We start from the raw sequence: 13,799 nt of genomic DNA, 5'->3' as shown, positions 1-13,799 counted from the left end.
CTGCTAAGAAAAACATATTAAAAAAAAATTGGAGAAAACCAGGATTATTGAAGTTATTTATTAATTGAATTATAATTTTCACCCATGTGCAATTCAACCACCACAAAGCTAATGAGAAGGAGTTTGTTGGTTTAGGGATCTGACTGCATTTGCAGTTCAGATCAGCTCTTTGTACTTGTAGTTGAGATCAGTTCTTCGTGAAACTGCACATGAAACACGGATTAAATGTGTCTAAAGCCTCAGACATATGTACACTTCTTTACATATGAAGTACTCAGACTTGATCTCCACCTAAGAAATCAGATGCATTTAGGCCTCCTATAAAAATAAAACCGAACAGTAAAACAATTTTTGTAAGACCCAGTTTAGGCAGTCAGTCTGATCTGTGAATTTTGAGGTCATGGCACAACAGCATCTATGCTGTTATCCCACCCACAGAGGTGAGCCTGGGGCTCCAGTATCAATACAGAAATAGACTGAAAACAGCTCTAGTTTTAAACACCTCCGTGCCTTCTCCCTCATCGCTTGCTTTGTTTTTGCCACTGCTCAAAAGCACCTCATCAGCCCTTTCCCTGCTTCCTCTTTGGCACGCCACCAAGGTGGCAACTCCCCATCTTCTCATCCAGCAAGCCCTGACCCTCTAGTGCTAAGAGTGCCAGAGAAAAAGATGGAAAAAAAGCGGTCTCCATAGGAGTCTGCTATAGCAGAGGTTCCTCCTGCCTTTCAGAGCACTGGTGGTGCTTGTATGGCAGAGGTTCAGACCTACTAGCTGCTGTTCTTTGGATGCTATTTCATCAAATATTTATGTAGGTTGCCTAAGGTTTGTCCTCCTTCAGTTGTGTTTCAGTTTGCTGAGTCATCTTAACGTGACTGAGCTATTTGGCCAAGCAAGTTTAAATAACAGAGAATTACAAGATTAACCTATCGGTGGGAACTAGTGCGGTTTGTCATGATTAAAATCTCCCTAAGAAGCTCAGTATATCTCTTATTTACATTTGTTTGTACGAGAAGAAAGATCGTACTCACGATGAGCAAGCATAAACAGAGCACACTCTGGGTACAACTTAAATCACGCTTCTTACAGCTCATCGGCTTATCAGGCTTTTATGATACCCAAAGACAACCTGATTTTGCTGTGTAATGAAGACAAACTGATCTTTCAAATGACCTTTCAAATAATAAATATTCAGTCATGCAAAATAAAATACAAGGTGTAAAGATAGTGTATCACAACCAGAGCTCCCTCTCATAACCTAGAGAGTCCTAAGGAGGTGAAATTCCACATTTTATCAAAATCCATCAGGCTACATTGCCTTGCTGCATACAGAGACAATATTTAGCAGCTTTCTGCTGACTAGTAATCCAGGTTTCCTCTGGGAGTAGTACACCATTACTGCAGAGTTTGGCAGGGACCATTCAGAGCCTTGATTATTGTAGTTGGAGCCGAACCTCCACCAAGTTTTCTCGATGACAGTCACGGAGCAGGGCCCCATCTTGTGGACATTTCCTGGAGTGAGTAGGGCTGTGACAGCTGCTAACCACAGCACTTTTAATGCAGTGCTGAAAAGCTAGCTCTGATAAGGATCAGCATCAGATCTTGCCTAAAATAGAGATTTATGTCTGGGCTGGGCAGCTAGGATTTACATGCAGAAAGCTCCTTCTTTCTCTCGAGGCAAACCGTCCTCCCTTTTCTGCAGGTGTGGGGAACCCTGCCTAAATTAAGGGTTTTGAAGACCTGGAGGAGTTTACACACTGCCTGCAAGCTCCGTACTCATGCACTGGGGAAAGATGGATGAGGGCAAATGGGAACGAATGGGGATAAGATCAGGGCACCCATCACCACCACCAAGGTGGACCAACCAAGCCTGGCAACAATTTACCCCAGGTGCCAGAAGCCACGGCACCCATGGCCATGTGAACGGCAGGAGAGCCCGGCTCCTCAGCAGGGCTGGAGACACCCTGGGCTGGCCCCAACTTCTCAGGCTGAGCACGTTTGGGGAAAAGTACTGGGAGGTTTCCACGTCTCTTCTGTAAAAGCTGCTTGCACAACCTGCAGCTCTGTCTCACACATGCTAATCTACCGCTACAAAACCCATCTCATCAGCTCCAGCTGAGGGGCCCCCCCGGAGAATGTGTATTTTGCTTTCCCAGCTCCCTCAGTTTTTTTGTTTTCCTGATAAGCAAAAAGTCTTATCATGCTCCCCCACACACTCATTTCTTACGAAAAGCATGTTACGTGTGGCGCTGTCTTCACCAGCCTGCAATATTTGGAGGATTTTTCTGAGGCTACCAAAGAACATGGTGACAGCAGCACCAAAGCCCGGAGCTCTCCCCTGGGAAGTGTGAATGCTGCAGGACCAGGACCAAGACTTTCAGCTGAGCAAGACAAAGCTGGTGACTTGGTACGGCTGCAGGTATTTGGGGTGGGGAGAACAGAAGGGCCCCAGAGCCTCTCTGGGTTGGGGCCGAGCACGGCGTTTGCCTTGCAGCGGTGTTGTTGAACACACTCAGCCCGCTGAGGTTTGCAGAGAAAGGGTGCGCCATGCCCTACAGATGGAGAGCATGGTGATGCGTGAGCTGCTGTCAAAGGGAAAGCAATATCTATGGGGATGGCTAGCCTTGATGTCTGGCTACATTGATGGGGTGGCCATGTGAGAAACCAGCAGATGTTGTAGAAAATAAAAAGGGACATGAGTAAAGGTTCAGAGGATCTCTAAGTAAGAACAAATTTCCTAGTCATTACCAAGGCAACAAAATTAAAAATATCAAAAAAAAAAAAGTCATCCAGTCAGCAAAACTGGAGCCAGTGGGGTAAAACAGGAATGTTTAACATAACAGGGATGTTTATTATTGTTTATCCTTTCCTTTCCTTTCCTTTCCTTTCCTTTCCTTTCCTTTCCTTTCCTTTCCTTTCCTTTCCTTTCCTTTCCTTTCCTTTCCTTTCCTTTCCTTTCCTTTCCTTTCCTTTCCTTTCCTTTCCTTTCCTTTCCTTTCCTTTCCTTTCCTTTCCTTTCCTTTCCTTTCCTTTCCTTTCCTTTCCTTTCCTTTCCTTTCCTTTCCTTTCCTTTCCTTTCCTTTCCTTTCCTTTCCTTTAGATTAAGATCTTGAGAGGGGAAAAAGGAATATAAGGGAAAGCAAATGATATAATGAGGACTGATTGCGGGTACCTGTTGGTCAGCCCTGTACCTGATCACCACAGTTCGGAGCAGGACAATAAACCCACTGTTAGCACAATGCCTGAGTTACTTCCACAGTCAGGAGGGACTGGTTATATTTTTCCTTGATGGTGATGAAGGAATACTGGAAGTCCTCTTAACATTACAAACAGCATACCTGAAGGGTGTCACCTAACAACATCACTCCTTCTTAACTCCTTAACACAGCCAAATGTTCGTTTCATGCGTGGGAAATTCTGTTCAGTACAGCAGTATATCTGAAACGAATATGTCTCAGATAATAAAAGCATTGTCTTCACGCAAAAACAGGGTGTCTTCATGCCAACACCTGTGACTTCTCATACCAAAATAAAAACTGTAACTCAAATAATGCCAAAATGAAAAGTCACACCCACAAGGACAGAAGAATGGATAAGCAATTTCATTACTATTGATGTCTTGATGCAGAATAATGAAGCAAATGTGACGCAAGATAAATTCAAACGACTTTTTTATGCCTAATAGTCCTTTAGTCCAACTTTGAGTCACAATCTTCTGTAAGACTTGTAAAAAATAAAGAACTATAAGTTAAAATGTTCCTAGTTTTCACAATACGATATCTTCCCTTTGACTGTTTTCTTCTCTATAAATTAATTAAATTGAACTCTAATCTTGAAGCCTAGTGTTACTTCATGGTTTTTGTCAAATAAACATTTTGATCCAGTCAATCATATCCTTTCTAGCTTCTTCAATATAAGGTTTATCATCAGGTTTCATATCTTCTGGCTTCAGTTGTGCAAACCCATGAACCTGCCCAGGATAAACTTTAATTTTATATGCAACTTTACAGTACTGTTTCAACTTCTCCTCCAGTAAGGTAATCTGTAAAAGAAAACATTTTTCTGTTAGGTTGTGGTTTTGCAAGTTTGCCAAACTTGCCATTGCTCATATTCCTACACCTTTGCCTTTTCTCCACTGTTATGTTTGAAGCAGGTTTTGTTGATCAATAGATGAGAAAACCCATCTTTGGAATGTAAGACTGAAATGGTTTTCAAAAGTATGGGTGCATCTAAGAACCCTCAACAGTTACTGCAAAGAGTTTGGTAAATCTTGTTGCTGTAAATGAACAGGTGCAATTATATTCATATATTAATATGGCTTGTAACCTGATTTTAAACTCTGATCTTGAGAAAACATATTCTCTAAATCCCAGTGATTCTCAGTCCAAAATATTTTGATAGTTAAGAAAACACTGCTTCTTATTGTTACTTTACAACAAAAAGCTCTTGTACAATCTGCTGATGTTAAGTATACATACAGTATTAATGATTATTTTCCAGCATACATATATATACATATTTTTGTGCTTATTTCCATGAGAAACTCAGAAAATAAAAAGAATGATCACCCCTGCAAGCTTAATTCTACCCATTGTGCATTTCATCTGAAGTAATTTATTTCTTGTTTATGTTGTTTCTTTTTTTCACGCAACCCTTTATTACTTAGTGCAGAAAACAATCCATTTGAGGATGTTTTTTATTAAACTCAGGATTTTTTCATACAAAACTGCACAGGTAACTCTGAGAGAGAAAATCTCAGGAGGAAAAGGTATGGTTTCAAGGTGTAATGCATGTATTCATGAAAACTGTGTTCGCTGGGGGGGGAGGGGGGAAACTTTAACCAGAAAAACGGATGGTGAATGAAGAATTTGTAACTACACTAGAGGTAGTATGTTATCATTGTCACTAAAGAGAAAAAATGTATGCACAGAAGAGTGCTCCAGTTTCTATCTGTGTATTTATCCAACCTTTCAGATGAGCTTATGATAGGGGTTATTTAGGAATATAGTTGGCATCCAGGATTCAAAACAGGGTCCATAAGTTCTGATCTTCCTTTTAAAAATTCACAACCACTCTTTTGACAGAGTTCATTTTGCCTTGTTGTACCAAAAGCAATTAATCATTGATCTTCATCATCTGAAAGTTCTGTTACTGAGCTGAATTATTTTTTTTTTCCATTCTGGGTCCAAGTTCATTAGGTTTACTACCCGTTCTCTCATCCGTGGCAGTAATATCCACGTTTTTAAGGTGTTTGATTCATACCAGTTGGATCTTCCTGCTCAATTTCACACTCTGTTTGTCTAGCCACTGAGAGACCAATCACTGGTCTTTACTGCATTTTTCAGCCCCAAAAGGAAGCTTTGAAAAACCTAAGCAAGATTTGGGGGAAGTTGAAATAGAAACAAAACGATCTAGCCTGTCTGGTTTTTTGTATCTGAAAATAGTTTCTAACAAGCTATGGTTTCTGTGTAGGATAGAAAAACAAAGGGAAAATAAAAATCATTTCCAGTACAACTTACCTGGTCATGAGAAATAGTGTGGTCTTTCTCACCAAAAATGAAAAATGTGGGATTTAGTAAGTTGTATCTTTCTTCAGAGTCCCTAATTATTCCTATAATGTATTTGAGAAACAGTCTGTTAGTGAGGTTAACATTCTTGCAAGATTAATGAAAAATTCAAAGACAAAATTTCTATTTAGGTTTATTTGTTAAATATGTTTTTTACTTCAGGACAGCTTCTATTCTGATGGATGAAAAAAAAAAATTTGGAAAATATTGTTCCCACTCTCTACACACTAAAAAAAAATTAGAAAATTTATGTGCCAAAGGAAACATTTTTTTTTAACTTTACACCATTCTTAAATATTGATATCAATATAGCATATTGCTGAAATAACCATAATTAAAATCTGCAACTCACCTTTGAGTTTAGTATTTACAGAAATCATTACAAAACAATAACTATACTTAGAAACTACATATAGTGATGTCAGCCCAAGTAAGTTTTCATGTATTCTACACTACCATAGAGGGACACCCCAGCGTCTAATTGAGGATTTTTCAGCATCAAGTGATGTACTGCCATTCCACCCCAGGAAAACCCAACGATACCAATCTTCTTTGCACCGCATTGTTCCTTTAGATACTTCAAGACAACATCAGCTTCCCTAAGACATATAAACAAAAGGGAACTAAGGAATCTATAGCAGAATCAATATTTGACAATTTAAGAAGTAAATTAAAAGAGATACTTTTTTTTTTCCATCTGCACCCCCAATTATTTAAAACAGAGAATACATTAAAAAAAAGGCAAATTGCAAACTAAAGCAGTGGCTTCTACTCTTGAATGAGAATTAACATCTGTGGTCCTCATTTAGTAGCCATAAACAGTTGTAGGTACTTAAATACTTACCTGAATCGTGACCTGCTCCTTTGTTTTCAAAAGAAGCATTTTTTTTTAATTGAATCACTTTGTTTAGTACAGAACAAAAACCAAGACATAACTGCAAGAAGAACAACACCTTACTTTATGGAATGTGGGAATAGATAAGCTTCACTGTGCTATCTCTACAGGGTTCACCTATTTAGATAAAGTTTTATCTTAAGTGTGTCATTCCTGTTGCATGAGTTAATATTAATAATATCCTAACAAGCCCACATGCAAAAATACTATATCAAATTCACAACTCCTCCAAATTAAACTGTCAGCAGCTATAATGTTTAAAAAAAAAACGTGTGAGGTATTGTATACAATGCATAAAGTATAAAAATTGTTTTTAGTGTAGACCAGAGCAGGTCACATTTTTAATTAATTTTTTATTACTAACTTCATAAGTGTCAATAGTTTATATTTCTGATTATCTAAAGAATTTTACATTAATTTTAAATGCAGACCACATATACTAATAACTATATTTTCAAGCTTTAGGCATATTAGTATGGTCATCACAGGTTTGCTTAGGCTGACAAAAAAGCAGTATGAGAGTGATATGATCAGAAGATCATGTTCTAGGCCTGCATGAGGAGCACATTGTGAATGGATGGGCTCTTTCAGAGCTAGTTTATTTGAAATGGTACAAGGTAAGTTACGGGTACGTAGGATTCCTGGTGCTCTCAGAGCAGCAGATTGGATCTTGAGGGCAGCTACAAGTCAACCCTCAGCAGATAGCATTGGCATGTCCTTGAGGTCTTAACTGGTTAAGATAGTGCCTACCTATCCACAGTGAATCTTCAGAACAGGAATTTTTATAGGTATTAGTCGTTTGTTTTTTCCAAAAATTCAGTCTCAGCTTCTGCGACTCTACTGTCAAAAGCTTTGCTGAGGGACGTTGAAATTAGGCTGCGAGCACTGGAACCTCTTGAAGGGGCCAGAAAAACACTTTGTGCTGTACGAGATGATAGCTGAGTAATAGGGTGTCACTGTCTCGCTATCATTATCTCAAGTTTTAGGCTGTGGTAATAGATGCTGAAGAAACAGGGAAGCTTTGTTACAGGCACTTCTTGGATCTACAGAAAGTGGTCCCTTTACTTCACATATTGAGAAAACCAGTGCAGCTGATCAGATGTCTCATAGTTTTGGGTCAGTCTTGCAAATTTTGGTCTAGTGCTGCTCGGGAAATTATCTCACCTACTATCATTCACAAGGGAGAAAGCAAGGTGAGCAAGTGACAAGTAGCAGATAGCTTGAGCACTTGTGGAAGAGCTTTCCTCCTTATCCTGGGGAACTGGAGGCAGTCTCTGCACTGGTGAGCGGGAGGGCTGTGTAACACCAGTTATGGGCCTGTGCAGGCAGCATGACATAGTTAGAAAAGGGCCCATGGAAACAAGATGGGGACAGTAAGTAGAGTGACGGATGGAGCAGATGATCTGTTCCAAATCTCAAGGCAGTGCTTAGGACCACAGAAGAACCATCCAGAATAAATGACTGTGTGCATGCAGTCATCTTGCCCCACTGTGTGGTGCCACGTTAAACATTTCAGATACATATAAATTCCCCTTGTTTGCTGAATGCTTTTTAAAATTCAAGCACAGTTATGCATCTTACCTGTCTACTTTCACAGGATCATGTTCTTTCATCCAGTCAGCAAAGTCATGCCAGTGATCAGTAGTTTTCCAGGGGTCTTTCCCCTTGAAAAAGTCTGGGCAGATGGTTCTGTGTGAGACATGGAAACAAGTCAACTTTCACATCCAGGTGGGGAGAATCTGTGGATGTCTAAATGTTTTCTAACGTCTTTTCTACTCCAGAGTACACACCTACATGGTTATCATCTGAATCATATTCTACTCATCCTGTTCTGGCAATCAGCAAAGCTAAAAGTATATGTCTTGCAATGGAAATTAGAAAAAAAAAAAAAAAAAGACACACAATACAAAAGTAAAGGGATAGAGCAACCCTCCTGATTATATATAAACAAATATTTATCTCTTTGCTACTAAAAGCTAAAGCAACCCTTCCTGTTGTTTGGACTCCAAAAGGCTTGGTATGAAAAACTTACACAACTTAAAAAGTGCACACCAACATTGTTATTGCTTATCTTTTAATCACCTACACTGCCACATAAGCACAAACACTGGCAATTCACAACCCTCCTTCTAGCTTTTTGCTCTGGTAGACATTTCTGTTTGGTCAATTTCAGTAGCTTTGGTGGCCACAGGGGAACATTTCTGTTCACACAGAGTAACGTGGTATGGCTGCCCTATGTGTGTGGAAAACGTATACCATGCTTAGCTTTGGGCCTGGTGATCTATCAGTGTATTTCTTAAGAGAAAAATAATAAAGATGTGTGCTTACATGTATCCATGACCTGCAATCAAATCAACTATATATCTAATGTCTGGGAACTGCCATCCAAATATGTCATGAATCACAATCACAGCTTTGTCTGTGAAAAAAGATGGTCTACAGACATATGCCTTGATGTGCTCAACTTGTACTTCATGTCCAAGGCACCCATATCCAGATCTTTCTCCAGTGTTATATAGGAAAGGATCCGCCATTTGGAAACCTGGAGGGGGAAATGAAAGAAAAAATAAGAGTGAGAAAGTCTAATTTACTAATAGAAGATTAAGACAAATAAGGGCAAATACAATCTGCAGAAAGTAGTTCAATAATTTCTGTAAATAATATTGACACCTTTCTCCTTGTCTGAAAGGAGAAAGCAGCAAAATGCAAAAGCAATGTTCCAGTGCAGAATTGTTCTTAGTCTTTAAGTTATTAAGCTGAGAAGAAAAAGAGACAAAAAGCTACAAAATGGCAAACAATAGGTTCATGGATGTCCTGAGTCTCATGTCACTTTCGTTTTGCTCCCATGCAACTCCGTCAGCACTGGTGTGAAGCGGTACAGCTTCAGATGTCATGCTCTCCCCATACGTAGGAGAAAGTGACCAGTTGCAGCAGACACGTGTGTCTTCAGCTGGAATCACAAGCTGGTTTCTCTGAATTATGTGAGGGGTAAGCACAGCACTCAGCTGCTACAGAAAAGGATAGCATTCAGCGCTTCTTGCAGCGCACGGCACCCAGTGTATTGGGCACAGCTGGCAACTGGCTGCAGTACTGATTTCTAAACTAGGTTGCAAGGCCTTGGGCCCATACGCCTTTGAAAGGGATTGCAAGAAAGCAAGCAAATGCCAGAGAAGTTAGAGTCAGAAGTTGTTCTGACTTTGTGTCTGGAGCATGGAATGGACTCTGTGCAAAAAAGTAGAATATTATCTTGGAATTAAAAGCAGTATTATAATCCATCTCTACAAGGAACCCTATTAGGTCTTCAGGAGCAGCATGAATAGTAGCATTTCCTAACCACGTACCGTTTTTCCAACTGTCCTTGGGGATTTGTACACACACCTGCATATACTTCTCAGCAGCATCATTGCAGAATCAGCCTAGTACCTCCACTTGGATTGTAACATGTACTTCAAAAAACTGTCCAGATATCATATAAGAGACCAAATTCTGTTAAAAATGTTAGCCTTCCTCAGCTCTCCATTAACCACAGCAGCAGAGAACTAGGTTTCATGAACTAACAGGAAATTTTGCCTAGATAATATAGACACATTTGGAGCTATGGTGGACTGAAGGGCAGAGTTGAGCTGCAGAGACTCAGCGGTTTCTTGCACCTACACAGCACTTCCCAGTTTGCACAATTAAAACAGGCTCAATAACAGCATCACTTTTTTTGGATGCATTTAGGCTGCTTTATACCCAAGATAATCGGTCTTCCCAAAGTATCATCTAGGGACACCATTCTTCCACCAGTAATCCTCTCCCAGCCTTGGGGATGGTGTCATCAGGTCTGGCGGGTAGAGCATTGACTTTGACTAAATATACTTTATCACAACAGCAGCTCCGGCTGTTAGAGTTTGCTGCAGAGGTACAGGAACTGGGCGGATGTGACACTACTGCTAGAATCAAGCTGCTTTACAGATAGCTATGGGATGGGTGATCTTACACGGTGAGTAATTCCCTCTGCTGATAACTGAGAGCTGATTACACTTGTTAATTGTTCTCCCACCTTTTTCAACGTCTGAATGTCTGGGTTGGTATTAGGAAGCATGAATTATCCTGATCTTCAGGACCAAAACCTCCATTGCTTTGGCATTACATGCAAGTAGAAGTTGTAACATGTGGGAGAGTGTCTCCTAGCTCATGTCCCCCATAACAGGCCTGAAAATGCTTGAATGATGTCTGTTTTTGCAAAAATACTTCTATCTTTTTTTTTTTCTTTTCTTTCCTTTTTTTTTTTTTTTTAACCTAAGATGAATGAGGTTGTTGAAGTGCAAGAGACTGCTTGAAGAACTGACAGGCATTCTCAAAGTCAGCTAACAGCACTGGCTTCTGAGATGGCAGCCACAGCCTTAGCCCATTAGCACCTTTCGTTCAGAAGGGCACAACCTGTGGTGTCCCCTTCAAGGAAATAGTGTTTAGGAGGCATTAAGCTTTGCAATAGTTGTGAAAGAGCCTCCTGTCTATCTTCTGGTAGCTTCCCAGAAATCATTTCTTTGGCCTATCTTGATTGATTCCCAGCCAGCTGGCTCTTCTCCAGGCACCCGGCTGCGAAGACCTTAGTAAATAGCCAGCCACGCCTGAACTGCTTAGAAGTCTTTGATGGGATCCTGTTTAGTCAGAAGCTTTATTTGTTCCCTCCCACTTTGATCCATGCAACACGGTGTGGTGAAGCAACAACCCAGGATATTTCCTACCTGTCCTGTCTCACCTCATTCCCTCTTGCCACCGATTTCATCCATTACACTTTTCCTCTTCCTGCTTTCCCCACGGCCCAGTTCCAGGCAGGCAGAACCTCACCTCTACAGCCCGCTTCTTATCACTGAGCTCTGACACAGATAAGACACAGGGACTAGCACAAAGCAAGGAGCAGGGGAAACTACTGCTAACAGGGAACAAGCAGAGACATCCATGAGTTTCAGGGCATCCTTTTGCTGGTTTAGAGAAAGCCTTCTTAAAGCTTCTTCGTCTCACAAGTGGGTCTACGCTTCCTTGGTTCCCTGAGTTCCTCAGTGCCACCCAGCTTTTGTGCAAGTAACAAAAACACTGAGGAGAATCATTTAGTATTATCACAAGACAAAGGTAGGCTCCCTTGGATGGCAGGACAGACCCAAACTAATTCATTTGTAGGGTGCAGCAAATAACATGATTATAACCTATCAAGTCCTAATTTTCATTAAATAAATATATATATATATATATACTTGATAGGGGAGGCTAATATTCTTTCAAAAACAATCAGGTAAAACTGAGGAAAAGATAGTCCTAAGGATAATCCCCACTTCTCGTAAAGTGGTTAGGAGCACGTGATCTCAAAGTGCTTTGCTTTTTCCCAGGACCTTGCACTAATGATGCCAAGATATGACATGTCTGCCTTTTTCCTGGGTCCAGGGATAACATTTTAAACTCCAGCGGTAATTTATTTCAATGCTAAATGCTCCAGTGGACCAAACAAGGGAAGGAATAGGAATTCATTATCATAAGGGCGAAAGAAATTATGGTCCTCTAGCATGATCTTGCTACCGCTGGATGCAAAATAGTGACTAGTAATTCCTAAAGAAAGCCCCCAGACTGTGGCTGAAGTAGGATGCCTCCCACAAAGTCAGGCAGTCTAGAGTTAAAAGCTTCAAGTGAACGTACTGCCTCCCTTACCTATTTGTGCCAATGTATGATGACATTTAGAGGGAAAAGCGTTTGGGTTGTCCTCAGAACTACTGCTACACCGCAGCTGCAGACACTCAAAATCCAGTTTTTCCCAAAGTTGATATCCTCTATCTTTACCTTACCTTCTCCTTAATACTTGTCTTCATGCAGGTTTTTTCTTTCTTTCAACCTTTTTTTTTTTTTTTTTAATGAAGACAAAATAAAAGTCTTTCTTTAAAGGAGTGGTTTGTGCTGAATGTTTTGTGCATTTTCAAAGAGCTGTTTCTGGCTGCTTAGCAATTTCAGATTTCTCCCACTCAACTCAGTTAAAAGCAGTTAGCCTCCCTCCGCTGCCAGCTCAGTCTTTGTGGACCAGTTTGCCATGACATACCTGGAGTACAGGATCCTGCGTTATCCCAGCTCGGGTCCTCTGTTCAGTGAGATACCAGCTAGACTTCTCTAAACACAAAAAGAAGAAAACCAGTTCTGCTGGCAGTTTTGCTCCGGCTGCTGCTTCTGCTGCCCATCCAGTTTCCAGGTGCTTTTCAACTCTTCTGCAGCCCTGGGGATTGGGAGATGAGGAGGAGACGCTCAGCACACAAATCATCCTGACCGGAAGGGGTGGAGACAGATCATGCAGAGAGGCAGGGTTTGGTGGATTCAGTAGGCTCCAAATCAATTGCCTTTTACTCCACCTTTCATTTTTTTTATTATTATTATTTAAGGAGTTTAGAAAGCAAGGTGCACACCGATGCTAAACTGCACTTATTTTTCCATTTCTAAAAATGTTTAATTCCTAACAGAATAGCACGGAGAGGTTGAAAGAAGGACTACGGAGTCTTCTTACTAACAGACTTCCGTTTTCTAGTAAGATTTCCCTTCCAGACCTGTACACTACAAAGCAACTGGTATGTGTGGTGCAGCCATTTAAGCCTGCAGAACCTTTGGACCTCAGCGTTTTCAAGTGACACATCTAGCATCTAGTGGTGCCTCTGCTAAGGCATTGTTAAGTTCAAAGATGCATTTTCTTATAGTATATTCGTGCACTTTTGTTGTCCACAACAAATGCCTTTAATGGAATTTGTGCCACATGAAGCTGAATATGTCCTGGCAAACTTACAGCATAAAAATTAATGGAAGTCTCCCCAGCACACAGACGAAACATATTACAACCACACCCACAAGTATTCCCAACAAGTCTAAAAGTGTTCCAGGTTATTTTTGATCGGACTTGCTTTCAACAAGTTTGAAACATTTGAGTCTGAACCGGTTGTTATTGATGGTGACTCGCTGAAATTTTCCATTCCTATTTCCATAATGGCTATGTATGCAAGGAACATTAGTTCAGCCCTCGGGCTGATGTCTACTATAGGTTTAATTTTCTCTGTGTGTGCACGTGATTTATGTGTGCGAGCGTGTTGGAGTGGGGGGGAGAAACGAAAGAGACAAAAGAGCTAAGCAAAAATGGCCATATAAAGGTCAATAAACAAATGTTGATCCCAACTGTGGGATAAACTGTGGGACAAACAAGTCCCACGATTGCTCTGTAGATCCTGGGCCGTACTCTGTGTAGTCGTGACCACAGTGTAATCTGAGAACTGGTGGTGGTTGGGTTCAGTTCACCCAAACTTCAGACATCTGCAATTAGGATGGCTATGTCAGC

The 13,799-nt window shown here is 40.7% G+C and overlaps 1 protein-coding gene across 1 annotated transcript; it reads right to left on the bottom strand.

The window, feature by feature from the left end:
- Nucleotides 1-3,649: 3,649 nt before the first annotated feature.
- Nucleotides 3,650-12,751, bottom strand: LOC106036526 (carboxymethylenebutenolidase homolog). The gene is made up of 6 exons (XM_013181972.3): nucleotides 12,528-12,751; nucleotides 8,786-8,999; nucleotides 8,039-8,146; nucleotides 6,019-6,161; nucleotides 5,515-5,606; nucleotides 3,650-4,037 (listed from the first exon to the last, which is right to left on the bottom strand). Exons 2-6 carry the CDS (start codon nucleotides 8,989-8,991, stop codon nucleotides 3,858-3,860), a joined length of 729 nt encoding a protein of 242 aa, XP_013037426.1. The 5' UTR covers nucleotides 8,992-8,999; nucleotides 12,528-12,751; the 3' UTR covers nucleotides 3,650-3,857.
- Nucleotides 12,752-13,799: the final 1,048 nt, after the last annotated feature.

The sequence above is a fragment of the Anser cygnoides genome, chromosome 2 (assembly GCF_040182565.1).
Source record: "Anser cygnoides isolate HZ-2024a breed goose chromosome 2, Taihu_goose_T2T_genome, whole genome shotgun sequence".
NCBI classification, from domain to species: Eukaryota; Metazoa; Chordata; class Aves; order Anseriformes; family Anatidae; genus Anser; species Anser cygnoides.
Note: the sequence above shows the minus strand (reverse complement) of the source record. Positions and strands in the feature narration are given on the sequence as shown.